This window comes from Camelus ferus, chromosome 33 (genome assembly GCF_009834535.1).
Source record: "Camelus ferus isolate YT-003-E chromosome 33, BCGSAC_Cfer_1.0, whole genome shotgun sequence".
Lineage (NCBI taxonomy): Eukaryota > Metazoa > Chordata > Mammalia > Artiodactyla > Camelidae > Camelus > Camelus ferus.
The window spans coordinates 17,177,367-17,192,902 of NC_045728.1; the positions used below are offsets into that span (position 1 = coordinate 17,177,367).

A 15,536-nucleotide genomic window follows, 5' to 3' on the forward strand; every position below is an offset into this window, starting at 1 on the left:
CTTCCTGATCTTAATACCATTCAGTTTGTTTCTGCGTTACTTGCAGGAGGAGACACATGCTTGTCAAATTCACAGATAACAGGTAGCCAAAAAGATAAGAGAATTTATTGGGTGACAAAATCAGAGTCACACATAATCTTGGTTCCCTAGTGATGGTCTAAATTTAGCACAATGGAATGTGACAGGGACAGCAGCAGTAGTCTTATATTCCACTCAATCCACAAAGCATTAGGAAAGACATGATGAAAAGATAAATATAAACTTATATTCATTAACAAGAGGGGCCACCACTTTTTAAGCACTTACTATATCCAGGCATTTTGTTAAGTGCTTTATATAATTTTAACATTGAATCTTGACAAGCACTTGGTAAGACAGTAAGCAGTATGGGATGGTTATTGTACTATTAGTAGTAGTAATATCTGAGATTTATAGAGCGTTTGCTGAGGACCAGGTGCTGTTCTGGGCATTTTCCACTTAGTTCTCATAACAACCCTGCAGAAACAGGCACTGTTGCTCTCTTCTTTACATAGATGAAGAGACTGAGGCCCAGAGAAGTTAAATAACTTGCTAAGGTCACACAGTACACTGAGCTGGGATTCAAATCCGGCAGTCTGATTCCAAGGCTTTAGGTACACTTCTTAACCACCTTTTTACAGATGAGATTTTGAAGATGAGAGAAGTTGAGAAACTTCTCCAAGTTTCTAGTAAGCTACAGGACTGGGATTCAATCCCAAGATGCTTGATTTTATAGCCAATTTCTTAAGTATTTCTACTGCCTTCCTGTAATGACTACTAGCTGGGCGCTAGACCAGATACAATACATTATTGATTGTAAGCTTGATAACAACCCTAGGAGGTCACTGCGGTCCCTCCCAGTTCACAGATAGGAAACTGAAAGTTCAAGAAGTTAAGCAGGTTGCCCAGGGTTACACAGATAGTGGGTGGGAGAGCTGCAGTTTCTACCCAGGTCTGTCTGACTCCAAAGCCCAGCTTCTTACACATTACGTTGTATGGGAAGGGCCGATTTGACAAAACCATAGCATTAGTGAAAAAGACTACTTGCTAGTTCAGTGTGTGAAGCAGAGGTGTGACTCCCCTGCCACCAAGGTGAGTGCCACCTGAGGCTGCGTTCTAGAAATACAGGGTTCAGAGCCAGGGAGGTAACAGTCCCACTCTGTTCTGTCATGACAGAGCACGCCTGGACCATTGTGTGGGAGTCTGCCCTCCACGCTTTAAAAGAGGGGTCCTGACACCTGAAACTCACCCAGATGTGAGCGCCGAGCTTGGTGAAATGTCTAAGTAGCAGATCTAGGGGAAGAAGGTTTGAAAAGCTGAGAATAGTTACCCCCTCCCCCCACCGCCAAATGGAGACCCAGGGGAGGCTGAAAACTAGTATCTGGAGTCTCTTTATGTGGTGGAGGATCAGGTAAAACCCCTGTGGTTCCAGAGGGAAAAACTAGTCCTCACACATAGAGAATCAAAGAGTTGGATCTGGCTTCTCAAGGGGAGGAAGGGCTGCCTGGTGTTTGGAACGTTTTAGAAATGAAATGGGCTTCTTTCTAAGAGAATGAATTCCTTTTCACTGACGAACAACCTGATTGACCACTTATCTTGGGTGTTAAAGACTTAATACGTCAGGTAGAGTGGTTCTTAATTTTAGTGGGTATAAGAATCACCTGAGGGGACTTGTTAACTACTAGTCCTCAGGCCCCACCTTTAAAAACATTGATTCAGTGGATCTGAGATCAAGTCCTGGAATACGCATTCTTAACAAGCAGCTCAGTGGGTCCAGGTCAGGTGGATCAGTGACCTACACTTTGAGAACAAGGGAGCCGAGATAAACCCTGAGGTCTCTTCCACTTATTTTACAAATAAGCATTTTAGTGAAAAAAGTAGTTGACATAATGACTGCTCACAGAAAGTTGTCTTTAGTTTTACAAAAGAGCCAAGACAAAATCCTTTCGTACGTTGACGGTTCCAATGAAAGAAATGAAATTATTGGAATGTAGGATCTTAGGATGTGGAAGGGGAAGCTTGATTCTCAATCTGTGTCATGAAAGATAAGACTTGAATTGCAAAGTGGAAGATAGAAACCCAGTTTGAAAATCTTTAAACACTTTAAATAAGGAACCCAGTCTGCATTTAACAAGGAGCAGGCTGATGGGGACGTGGAAGAAACTGTCAATTTTCTTGAAGGACAGCACCTGTGAGGCTAACCCGTATCAGGCTTTGGGGCCCCAGCTTATATAAACTGCAGCCTGACACTCACAAAACAGGTGTGGTGAGAGTGTCTTCTAGTTCTGGCCTGCTTTTTGTTGGGGCTAGAGAGCTTTTGCTGGCAAGTATAATATATATATATTTTAAAAATAATTCTTTATTTTCATTAAAAAATTTTTTCTTTTCTTTTCTTTTTTTTTGGAGGGGGAAGGTAATTAGGTTTATTTCTTTATTGATTTTAAGGGAGGTACTGGGGACTGAACTCAGGATATTGTACATGCTAAGCACGCACTCCACCACTAGAGTGCTATACCTCCCCCCATATATTTGATTAATCTTAACTTTCACTTAAAGTGCATAACCTGAGAGCCACATTCTAGAACTGCTTACCCTGAAATGTTTTTGCTCTCTGTAAATATGTTTTTAAACAGTGGTGCTTGGTGTAATTTACTCTCTCATATCAGGACTTTTAAAAACACTTAATTGGCATGATTCATTTGTTTCTTAAGTGTACTACAGGGTTTAAAAGATTTTTTTTTTCTTTGAAAATCGTTAGAAACTGGTTAGTTGAGTTGATTGATAGTGATGATTGATTTGGGGTTCATTTAGGACTGGCAAGTGATTTCTGTTTTAAATTTAAGGTATGTGAAATTTCCAAGTTGCAGTTACATGTCGATAGTAAGTGAGACCCTTGTTTTTGTTTAATTTCTTCTTGCTTCCTTTTAATGGTTGCAGGCCTCCTTGCAGACTTTTCTTGAATCATGAGGGATGAAATTGCAACAACAGTCTTCTTTGTGACAAGATTAGCGAAAAAACATGATAAATTGAGTAAACAGCAAATAGAAGACTTTGCGGAAAAGCTGATGACAATCTTGTTTGAAACGTACAGAACTCACTGGCACTCTGATCGCCCTTCTAAAGGGCAAGCCTTCAGGTGAGAGCTGGGATCGGGTACGCACAGTGGAGGGAAGTACCACAGCAGTAACCACCTGCAGTGATTTTGTTGGCAGCCTATAAGTAATGAAAACTTGATGGGCTCAAAATTTGTTTGAACTTGGGCTTGAAAAATAGGAGATGTGGTAGGTGACTGTCCAGTTGAGAACTATGAAACAAACCTCCTTATGTGAGGTGGAATAAGCAATTTCTAATTTGTGTTTATTAAGAATATGCAGTGAACCTTTGGGGAACTAGCTGTGTGACTTAGTAATGAAACTCACATTCTGAATTGCTGTGTATAAAGTCAATGATATGTATTTTTTCCTTAGGTTTTTTTGGGGGGTGGAGGGGAGGTAATTAGGTTTATTTATTTACTTTAATGGTGGTACTAGAGATTGAGCCCAGGACCTCATGCATACTAGGCACACCCTCTACCACTGAGCTATACCCTCTCCTAACATCTATATTTTATTTTTTATTGAAGTATGGTCTGTTTATAATGTTGTGTTAATTTCTGGTGTACAGCATAGTGATTCAGATATATATATTATATATATATATATATATATATATATATACACACACCTTTTCATTATAGGCTATTACAAGATATTGAATACAGTGCCCTGTGCTATATTTTACTCTTACCTGTAAAACTATGGAGGGTGGGGAAGGGGTCAGGAGAAGGTGGGAGTGAGGTGGGATCTGAGTGTATTGCAGTCCTTTGCCTACAACATGATTCTCCAGCCAAAGCACCTGTCACCACGTCTTTGTTTCCCTTTCCTTGTTTTTAAAGGTGTATCAGGATAAACAATAATCAGAATAAAGATCCTATTCTAGAAAGGGCTTGTGCTGAAAGTAATGTGGATTTTTCTCACCTGGGACTTCCAAAGGAGATGACCATATGGGTCGATCCCTTTGAAGTGTGCTGTAGGTGAGTAAACTCTTTGGAGTCAGTGTGTGTGCTCTGTGACCCTTGGAAACCTTGGGTTATTTAGTTAGGTCTATGCACCTTTGTGAAAGGTGATACTTCAAAGCCCTGGATTAGCAGCGAGGGCACAGGTTGGTTAACATTTTAAATGCAAACTCTGTCAGACAACACAGACTTCCATTAGGGTGGATGGAGCGGGAAGCACAAAGATTTTTGCAAAGTATTCGAAATTTGACTTTAATCACTGCATACTATGCTGTAGATGACAATGTTCAATTACAACATCCAAGTATTACTAGCGGCATCAAAGGGGAAGAGAGTTATCCACCATCAACAATTCAGTCCATTAGTTGAATCAGAAGAAAATTAGCCTGTCTTCATCTTAGTTAATCCCGAAGGCTTTTACAGAATCCTGTCCCACCCCCAGTTATGACAGTATACTAGCTGAAGTTCATAATGTCTCTCGATTTGCTTTGCTATTAAGCCATTTCAATTTGTTTTTGTAGCTGAAGTATAGCTGACTTATAATATTATATTAGTTTCAGGTGTATAACATAGTGATTCACAATTTTTACTGATTCAAAATTTTTACAGATTATAAAAGTTATTATAAAATATTAGCTATATTCTCTGCACTGTACAATATAGCCTTGTAGCTTATTTTATGCTGTCTATCTTGTCCCTCCCCACTTGTGACCACTAGTTTGTTCTCTATATCTTGAGTCTGTTTCTGTTTTGCTATATGTATTTGTTTGTTTTACTTTCTAGATTCCACATATAAATTATAATGTAAAGTATTTGACTTTCTCTATATGACTTATTTTGCCAAGCATAATATTCTCTAGGTCCATCCACATGGCTAGAAATGGCAGAATTTCATTGTTTTTTATGGCTGAGTAATATTCCTTTGTATGTATACATCACATTTTCTTTATCCATTCATCTGTTGATGGACACTTGGGTTGTTTCCACATTTTGCCTACTGTAAATAGTGCTGCTATGAGCATTGGGGTGCATGTATCTTTTCAAATTAGTGTTTTGGTTTTTCCTGGATATATGCCCAGGAGTGGAATTGCTGAGTCATGTGGTAATTCTACTTTCACTTTGGGGAAACTCCATACTATTTTCCATAGTGGCTGCACCAATTTACATTCTCACCAATAGTGTATAAAGGTTCCCTTTTCTTCATGTTCTTGCCAACATTCATTATTTGTAGACATTTTAACGACAGCCATGCTGACAGGTGTAAGGCGATAGCAAACTGTAGTTTTGATTTGCGTTTCTCTAATAATTAGTGAGGTTGATCATCTTTTCTTGTGCCTGTAAGCCATCTGTTTGTCTTCTTTGGGAAAATGTCTATTCAGATCTTCTGCCCATTTTTTGATTTTTTTTTTTGATGTTGAGTTGTATGAGATGTCTATATATTTTGGATATTAACCCCTTGTTGGTCATATTGTTTGCAAATATCTTCTCTCACTCCAAATGTTGTCTTTTCATTTGTCGGTGGTGTCCTTTACTGTGCAAAAGCTTTTAAGTTTAATTAGGTCCCATTTGCTTTTGTTTACATCTTCTAATTCTTTGTTAATATCTTCTGATTCTTTGTTAAACTTCTCACTTCTCTCCTAAGTTCTTTGTTCATCTTTATGATCATTACCTTGAACTCCTTATCAGGTAGATTTCCTTTTTCCAATTCACTTAATTCTTCTTCTGGGGTTTTATCCTATCCTTTGGAACATGTTCCCCTGTCTCTTCATTTTGCCTAGTTTGTCTTTATTTCTATGTATCTGATTGGTTGATAACATTTCCTGACCTTGGAGAAGTGGCCTTTTGTAGGAGATGTTGTATGCATTCCAGCAGAACACTCCCCTCTGGTCACCGGGGCTGTATACTCTCAGGGTGCCCTCTGTGTGGGCTGCATGGGTCTTTATGTGGTGTGGACTGACTAATGTGGGCAGTCTGGTAGGCATGGCTGGTCCCTGGTCTGGTTGGTAGCCAGGCCTTGCCTTGTATGGAGGCTGCCAGCTGCTGATTGATGGGGTTGGGTCATGAGGCAGCTGGCTGTTCAACCCTTGGCAGGGGGTCTGGGGCTACTGCTGGCCCCCTGGTGGGCAGAATTGGGTTCTGCAGTGGGTGGTTGTAAGGTGGAAGTTTCCAGATCTAGTGTCAGCCTGCTGGTGGGTAGGGTCAGTTCCTGATACAGCTGGCTGTGGGTTCTGGAGTGTCCCAAAGTTGGTGCTGGCCCACTGATGAGTGGGGCTGGATCCAGGGGTGGCTGACTGAGGGGGTCCAAGGTGTTCTGGAGCTGGTGTTGGCTTGTGGTGGGTAGGGTTGTGGCCCAAAGGGCCCCAAGTACAGTACTGGCTCACTGGTAGGTGGAGTTGGGGCCTGGGGTTCCTGGCTACAGGGATCTAGGGGTCACAGAGCTGGTGTCAGCCTACTGGTAGGTGGGATTGGATCCTGTGGCCACTGGCTGAGGGACCCAAGGTATCCCAGAGGTGGTGTCTGCCCACTGGTGGGCAGGGTCGGGGCCCAGGGGATGCTGCGGCTAGTGCTCGCCCACCGGCGGGTGCAGCCAGGTCTAGGGCTAGTGCAGGTCCTGGCTTCTCTGGCTGCAGGGACCTGGGGGGCAGCTCCCTGACACAGGTGGCTGTCTCAGAGCTGTTGCTGGCCTGCGGGTGGGTGGACTGGGTCCTGCCATGACAGGCTGTGGGGCTGTGGTGGTCCTAGGGCTGGTGTCAGCTTACTGGTGGGTGAGGCTGGGACCCAGGGGGTTTTGAGGAAGGTGCCTGCCCACTGGTGGGCAGAGCTGGGTCTTGGGGTCTCTGTAGCACCCTGGGGGTCCCGGGCTAGTGTTGGTGTGTTGGTGCATGGAGCCAGGTCCTGGGCCATCCGGTGAACAGGGCTGTGGCCTGGGGCAGCTGTAGGTTCAGGGGGGCTTAAGGCAGTGTGCCTGCTGGTGGGTGGGGCTGTGTCCTGGTACTAATAAGCTAGAAGGAGGATTCCACAATGGAGCTGGCCAGCACCAGTGTCCACGTGGCAGAATGAGCTCCCAGATGGCTGCTGCCAGTGCCTGTGTCCCCAGAGTGAGCTTCAAAGCCTCCTGCCTCTCTGGGAGGCTCTCCAAGATGAGCAGGTGGGTCTGACCCAGACGCCTTTAAAATGACTGCTTTTGCCTGGGGTCCTGGAATGTGTGAGACTTTGTGTGTGCCCTTTAAGAGTGGCGCCTCGATTTCCCACAGCCCTCTGACTCTCCTGAAAGTAAGCCCTGCTGGCCTTCAAAGCCAAACATCCTGGGGCTCATCTTCCTGGTTCAGGACCCCTGGCTCAGTGAGACTCAGACCCATTGCTCCTTGGGGAGAGTGCCTGTAATTGTAATTATCCCCCCGTTTGTGTGTTGCCCACGTAGGGGTGTGGGTTTTGACTACATGGTGACTCCGCCCCTCTTACCTGTCTCCTTGTGGTTCCTTCTTTACATCTTTAGCTGTAGAAGACCTTTTCTGCTAGATTCCAGTCTCTCATCAATAGTAGCTCTCTAAATAGTTGTAATCTGGGTGTGCCCCTGAGAGGAGGTGAGCTCAGGGTCTTCCTACTCCACCATCTTGGCCAAGCCCTCACAGTTTTTTCCTCTTTTTAAAAAATTCATATATTTTTTAATTGAAGTGTAGTCAATTTACAAAGTTTCATGTGTACAGCAAAGGGATTCAGTTATACATATACATACATATGTATATTTTCAGATTCGTTTCCATTACAGCTCATTACAGGAAACTGAATACAGTTCTCTGTGCTACACAGTAGGTCTTAACAATTTGCTTTTTCAAGTAACTCTTCTTATAAGTTATTGAGTTGTTTCCAGAAAAGATTAGAGATAAAAACCTATGGGAAACTAAATCCTTAGTGAATGCTTTATTTTCCTTTCCTGCTTAGGTACGGTGAGAAAAATCATCCATTTACAATTGCTTCTTTCAAAGGCAGATGGGAGGAATGGGAATTATCCCAACAAATCAGTGATGCTGTCAGTAGAGCCACGTTAGATTACTCCTCTGGCACGTCCTCTGATGATGAGGAAAGTTGTAACAAAGAACCTCAGATAATTCCTAAAGTCAGCAATCCAAAGAGCATTTACCAGGTAAAGTGTGTTCCATTTCGTCTCCTCACTTTTTTTTTCTATTCTAATTCTAAAAAGAATATGCTCACTGTAAAAGTAAAAAAAAGAAAAAATTGGAAGACATGGAAAAATCAAAACTATAAAAATTAAAATCACAATATTAATATTCTGGCAAAACTTTTCCTACTTTTCTTTTTCTTTCTTCTCTCTCTGTATTTCCTCTCCTTGGCTGGGTGCTCAGGACAGATACCATCTTTTTTGTCCCACTTCTTCATACAGCATTTGAACATACATAAACTTCCTTTCACCTAAATTCCTTCATGACTAAATATTAGTTGATTTTTTTGGCAACAGAAAATAACATACCACTTGTAGAACATTTCGAATATTACCAACGATAAAAGATCTAGAATTCCACCTCCAGAGTAGTTTTTCTAAAAAAGCCACAACTATGATTATAGGAAGATATGCATCTCTATATATTGGAAATAGGTTTCAGTGAAACCATACTTACCTTACTAGGCACAATGCCTCAAAATCTTATTAAATTAAATTGATGTCAGCCACCTAAACTGATTTTGTGACCCACTGATGGTGGCAACCCACAGTTTAAGAAACACTGATCTAGGGAGAATCTCTTGACAGCTTGCATGTACTTTTTGTTTTCTTAATCACTTATGTATTGACATGTTAAAGCAATTTAAATACTTAATATTTTTTACCATTTGTTTCCCTCAATTTAGCTAGTGTATTATTGACAGACATCTAGGTTGTTTTCACATTGTTGTGATATTAAAAAAGCTAACTTCTTTTTTTCAACTTAAGGTTCAGAGATGTCTGAACTTTTAGTTATTTCTGAAGATTTGATTCTCAAAAGTTGCAATTATTGGGTCATTGAGTATGGACATATTATAGGTTCTTAATAGACCACAAAGTACTTTCTAGAAAGATGTTTTTTATTTGTAGTGTTTCACCAGCATTATGTGAAAGTGTTTGTTTTATGATTTCCCTAAAATTGGGTATCTCACTGAAAAATAGACAGCATTTGAATTAAGTCACCTATTTTATGTATCATTAATGAAATTACACATTAAAACAAAAACTTCATGTACCCAAATGTTTTAAGTACTTAACTGTCTTATGAATTTTTTCCTTTTTCACCTATTTATCATTTGAGCTCCTAGTGTGTTGTTATAGGCTCTTCAAAGGTTAGGAATATTTTAACCCCTTGTCATATTACTGGCAAATATTTTCCCCTAACTTGTTTGACATTCTAAACTATAAATACAGTTCATATTCAGTGTATAGAAGTTTAGAATTATATAGTAAAATATTTGCCCTTAGTTCTATTTTTATGCTTAGAGAGAGCTTAGATCATCTAGGGACCAGATCTAAAGTCAGCTTTATTCTTTTAGAGCAATGTCCTTTCAAAGTGTGGTCTGCAAAACATTTGCAGCGGTCATCCAGGATGTTTAAGATGGGTGTTTGTAGACATTAACCTCAGGGATCCTGATGAGACAGTTTTGGGTTGAGCTAGTGAGGTGGGATCGGGTAGGGAAGAACACAGGACTATATGCAAATTTGAGTAAATGTGTTTTTTTTTTTTTTTAACCATTTTTTATTGAAGAGTAAATGTGTTTTTTAAATTTTGGGTTGGATTAAAGAATTTTGTTAAAAGATATGAAGTGACTTATTTCATACCCACCAATGCTAGCCGACTTTCCAAAGATAATGGTCTACTTTGATATATATTCATTTGTGTCTTCTATGCTTTTGAGAGGTTTAATGTGTGATTTGTGGGTTTATATTTGATCCTTAGAGCTGGTTTATTAGTTTACAGAGAATCTTCATACTCCTTTTTTTCCCCCTTTATTCTCCCTAGGTTGAAAACTTGAAACAGCCCTTTCAGGCTTGGTTCCAAATGCCCCACAAAAAGAATATGGCGGCTGGGCGTATGGGCCTCCTGGGAAGTGCTTATCATGCGTTGCATAAGAACCCTAAGGGTCATAGGCCAGCTGCTGTACCCCGCGTGGACAGGTACCACTGGGTCAACGCGAACCGGTAACGCAGTGGCTGGGCCCTCAGGGGGATTTATGTCCTCTGAAACAGAAGTGAGTTTAGGGTTGAGAGGCTCAGGAAGCAGAAAAAATAACCACATTAGGGACTAGGGTGCGTGATAGCGAGTCCTCTCACACAGATCGTGACTATGTTCTTAGCTGTACTTTTAATTCTTATTTAATTTTATATGAAGTTTTATGTACCACTAGTGAATGTACCCAATAAGGTAATAGAATGAAGATACTGACCTGTGATAAGATTCAATGAATTATGAAAAGGAACAGTTTAAATAAACGTGCTGTGTTTTTAATAACCTTCCTAGTTGAATTTGTTGTGAGAAAGTTTTAAAAGTTCTTATTTCTTTATTAGTCATTAAAAGAAAAGTAGACCTTCACTGAGGGGAGAGTTATCCTCTTGCTAGAGTATTCTGGTTCTACTTTATTACCTGCCATCACTGTTCTATCTTATAAGGTCAGTAAGAGCTTGAAAATTACTTTTTAAGGTACAAAATTCCCTTTTAAAAATTTGGTTTATTTCTCGACCCTTAATAGGCTTCATTATGATATTTTGTGAGTGATATAGCTCATTCTGAAGAATTCAAGCTAAGCAGAAAAAACTAGTACCAAGGAAATAAAAATCTCTCCCATCCAGCCAAAAATTACCATCATTAACATTAAATGGTGACCATCTTCCCAGCCATCCTCTATTTATGCACAGATGTGAGAACTGATACACAATTTAATAGGAAAACCATACCACTGGAGCTGCTTGTTAGAAACTTGGATTTAACTTTGCCTGATCTTGACCAAATGGAGAAACCTAAAACGAAACTGAAAACTGTTGAAATAGTCATAAGATTTTCTACCACAAAGTAATTTTTTGAAGGATTTCTTTTATGGTTTAAAAAAAGGAACACCCAGAGGCTAAAACAGTTGTTAAAACTTAAAAAAAAAATACTGTATTGATTATGTTGCTATGCAAGCTACAGAATTTAGCATTCTTCATTTTTGACTTGTCCCTCATTCCCCATGTCATTAAAAAATTGAGGTGTAATTGACATGTGACATTGTTAGTTTCAGGTATATACGATATATACAAATATCAAATCATGTTGAAGTGATCACCACAATGTCTTACCTCTGTCACCGTATGTAGTTACAGTTTTTTTCTCCCCCTGTAATAAGAACTTTTCTTACTCTCTTGGCAACTTTCAGATACACAACCTTTTTAATGTCAAGGCTGAACATTTATGTTCTCTCCTGAAACAATTATTCCTATAGCTGTCTTTTCTGAGTTCTGCATTTCAACTGATTCTATGAATGCTCATTATTCTCTTCTAAATGTGGAATCTGTTTTGAGTCGTCTTTGGTTAACTGGAGTTCATTGTTGAGAAGCAGCTTTTCCACAAACGGCTCAGAGCTGCTCTACTGTGAGCTCATTTGTGCCCGAGGCTCGTTATTCTTTCATACTTGAAGCATGACTTGTCTGAGTATTAACATCTTAGGTCATGTTTTCTTTCTCTTACAGCTTCATAGCCATCACTCTAATCTGTTGTTTTTGTCCAGAAACCTAAGATCAGCTTGATTTCCCCAACTCGCACCACTCACATGAAAATGTACGTTTGATTTTAAGGTGACTTCCTTTGCCTGCTAGTCTGAAAGATTCTTTCTTTATACTTGAAGCCTATGTCTTGGTCAATCATTCTGTATCATTTTTTCCCCCTTGAAACATTGTGCCTCTTTCTGATCTGCAGATTTAATTTTTTTAAAGCAGTCTTCCACAATATTACATTTGAATGCTTTCTTTGTCCGTTTCAGGGATACCAACTCTCTTCATGGTAGATCATTTTCTTTGTCATAACTATTATTTGATTGCTTTAATCTCATTCCTTTTTAGACCATGATTGTTTTAAGCTTTCTTTCTGCCAGTGTGAGTCGCAGTCCTGTCTAGTCTTTCTGATTTCTACCTTATATCTTCCCTAATGATGTTATTTTGGATTTCAATTCGTGATTTTTTCTGTGGGTGTTATTTACGTGTAAAATTTGTTGGACTGAAAAATGAAAGAACTGTGTGGAAGTTACCATGTGTAAAACATACTGTAGTACTTGGCTGCGACAGAAGAATGGGTTTCTAAGAACCTTCACACAGAGGGTTTTATTAACAAAGTGTCTCTTGAAATTTCTAAGGTTGGTTTTACAGAATGACTTCCGGGGAACAGAGATGACAGATCAGTGGCACATGGATGACCACTCCTGCACCCCTTGCCCATCACGGACGTGCTAGTCAATCACAAGGTTCTTGTCTGAGTGCAGAGGTTGCCTCACAATTCTATGTAGCACAGTACTAGGGACAGCCGTTAACGTGAATAGTTCCAAGCTGGTGCTCAGACAGAAATCAGTTCCATCAGTGCTCTATGACTTGGCCCAGAGGGAGACATCCTCAGACCCTGTGTAATTCTTTAGAGCTTCTCATGTGGCCTTGAACTCAAAGGGAAAATACAGTGCACTCTATATTTTTGGTTGTGATTAAAAGTAGTCAATACAGTTCGAGCCTCCAAATAAATGAATCCTGTATCTATTGGTCAATCAGTATAACAGCCAAATTAGTTCTTCCTAGTATGCATTTTGAGATTTTCTTTGAGTATATATCACTGTTTTTCTTTAAAAAAACTAAACTTGAGAGAATTGTAGAGTCACATGCAGTTAAGAAATAGATCCTGGGTACCCTTTATCCAGTTTCCATCAATGGTAACATTTTGCAAAACTGTACTATAATGTCACAACCAGATATTGGCCCTGGTGCTGTCAAAATGCAGAACATTTCCATCACCACAACCATCCGTGTTGTTGCTCTTTTATCATCACACCTGCTTTCCTCTCACATTCATCCTTCCTTATCCCTTGACAATCACTAGTCTGTTCATTTCTATAATTTTGTCATCTCAAGAATGTTATAAATGGAATCATACTGGACCCCTTTGGAACTGGCTTTTTCACTAAGCATAATTCTTTGGGGATTTATCCAGACTCTCGTATGTAGCAGTAGTCTGTTCCTGATTATTGCTGCATAGTATTCCAAGGTATGGATATGCCACAATTTGTTTAACCTGTTGAAGGATGACGGCTGAGTTGTTTCTCATTTGGGGAATTATGAGAAAAGCTGTGGTAAACATTCTTGTACATAATGTGTAAACATAAGTTAATTTCTCTTTTCTAAGTGCCTAGGAGGGCAATTGCTGGGTTACATGGTAGTTCCATGTTTAGATTTTAAAGAAACTGTCAGACTGTTTTACAGAGTGGTTGTATCATTTTCCACTCCCACCAGCAATGCATGATTATCCAGTTTCTCTGCATCCATGCCAGTCTCTGGTGTTATCACTACACACATCACAATGGCTTAAAAAAAAGAGTCATCTCATTGTAGTTTTAATTTACAGTTCCCTGACATCTAGTGATGTTAAACTTGTTTTCATGTGTTTATTTGCCATCTGTATATCCTCTTTGGTGAAATGTGTGTGCATATCTTGACACTTTTTAATTGGATTGTGGCTTTTTAATCATTGACTTTTGAGAGTCCTTTATATATATTTTAGGTACTGGTCCTTTGTCATATGTGTAGTTTGAAAATATTTTCTTCCAGTTGTTTATCTTTTTGTCCCCTTGATAGAGTCTTTTACAGAGCAAATGTTTTAAATTTTGAGGAAGCCTAATTCAATAGTTCTTCTTTTTATGGACTGTGCTTAATCCCATACTCCCAAGTTACCACCCTCTATTCCCCTTTGGTAGCCATAAGTTTGTTTTCTGTGTCTGTAAGTTTGTTTCTGTTTTGTAAATGAGTTCATCTGTACTGTTTCTTATATTCCATGTATAAGTGATACCATGTAATATTTATCTTTTTCTGTCTGACTTATTTCACTTAGTATGATAATCTCTAGGTCCATCCAAGTTGCTGCAAATGGCATTATTTCATTCTTTTTTATGGCTGAGTAGTATTCCATCATATACATACACCACAAGTTCTTTATCCAGTCATCTGTTAATGGACATTTAGGATGTTTCCATGTCTTGGCTGCTATAAATAGTGCTGCTATGGACATTGGGGTGCATGTATCTTTTTGAAATAGAGCTTTCATCTTTTCGATATATGCCCAGGAATGGGATTGCTGGATCAGATGGTAACTCTATTTTTAGTTTAAGGAACCTTCTGATTGTTCTCCATGGTGGCTGCACCAATTTATGTTCCCACCAAAAGTGTATATATAATTCTACTTGGTGGGAGGAGTAGGGAAAAGGATATCTATTTTATCTTCCTGGAAGCAGAAGTCTATGTACAACTTTTGAAATAAAAATTGTTTTAAGAAGAATTATTTTAATTGTATTGTATTTTTGGGAAAGGGTCCTTTTTGTTGGCAGTTTGTAGAATACGGCTTCTATCTATTAAGGTTTTCTTATTCTTTTTCTGGTCAGTCGGCTGTGCATGTGTGTGCATACAAGCCAATTCTTTAAAGATAACTAGAATCTCAAAACTTTAAATTACTATTGATTTGATTGAGCAATAAATACACGTAATACAGCAGGAAGGAGAACATGATCCCTGCCTTAAAATCTGTGGCATTTCCATTAAAAAGCATGTGCTTACTAAAAGCCTGCAGCTGCTAGTGTATTAATAGAATCAGATAGAGGGAGGGACCCAAGAAGTCAGCCAGGAAGTTCACAGAATCATGTTTTGGTCAGTGCCTTGTACAGCAAAGAATGGGGATATGGAAAAAAAGATCTTTAATTTCTGCACAACTTTTTCTTTGCCACCTCTCTGAGGACCTGGACTCTTGATCAAGCTATTTTAAATAGTTTTGTTACCTGGCCTAATGAATCTTCACTATGTTTTCAGGAAATACATTTCATAATTTATGTGAATAGTTCTTGACACACAATCAACATTTATCCTATCAAAATAAGACTTGTCTTCTCAAAGTACTGAAGAAGTCTTTAATCTTATAAAGTTATTATGCATTAATTTGAGGGGTGTGCTTTATTTAAGAATTCTCAGTTCATGGGAAGACCAAACAGGGACCTCATAGTCCATTCTTACGGCAACTACCATTTTGTTAGTGTCTGTGCTGTAAAGGCAGCAGGTCATTTTAATTGAGACAGTAACTAATGAAAACAGTTTCAAGGCTGACAGATTTGGTACTGACTTTGCCTGATGGCTAATCTAATGATTTAAACTGAATGACTCTTGGAGATGCCTAAGTGACCAACCCCTAGCAGCAAAGAAATAAGAACT

General features: G+C 39.4%; 1 protein-coding gene across 1 annotated transcript; it reads left to right on the top strand.

The window, feature by feature from the left end:
• Positions 1-2,981: 2,981 nt before the first annotated feature.
• BTG4 (BTG anti-proliferation factor 4) lies at positions 2,982-10,386 on the top strand. Its single transcript, XM_032472449.1, has 4 exons — positions 2,982-3,154; positions 3,953-4,090; positions 8,015-8,216; positions 10,078-10,386. The coding sequence occupies exons 1-4, from the start codon at positions 2,982-2,984 to the stop codon at positions 10,258-10,260; spliced, it is 696 nt and encodes a 231-aa protein (XP_032328340.1). The 3' UTR covers positions 10,261-10,386.
• Positions 10,387-15,536: the final 5,150 nt, after the last annotated feature.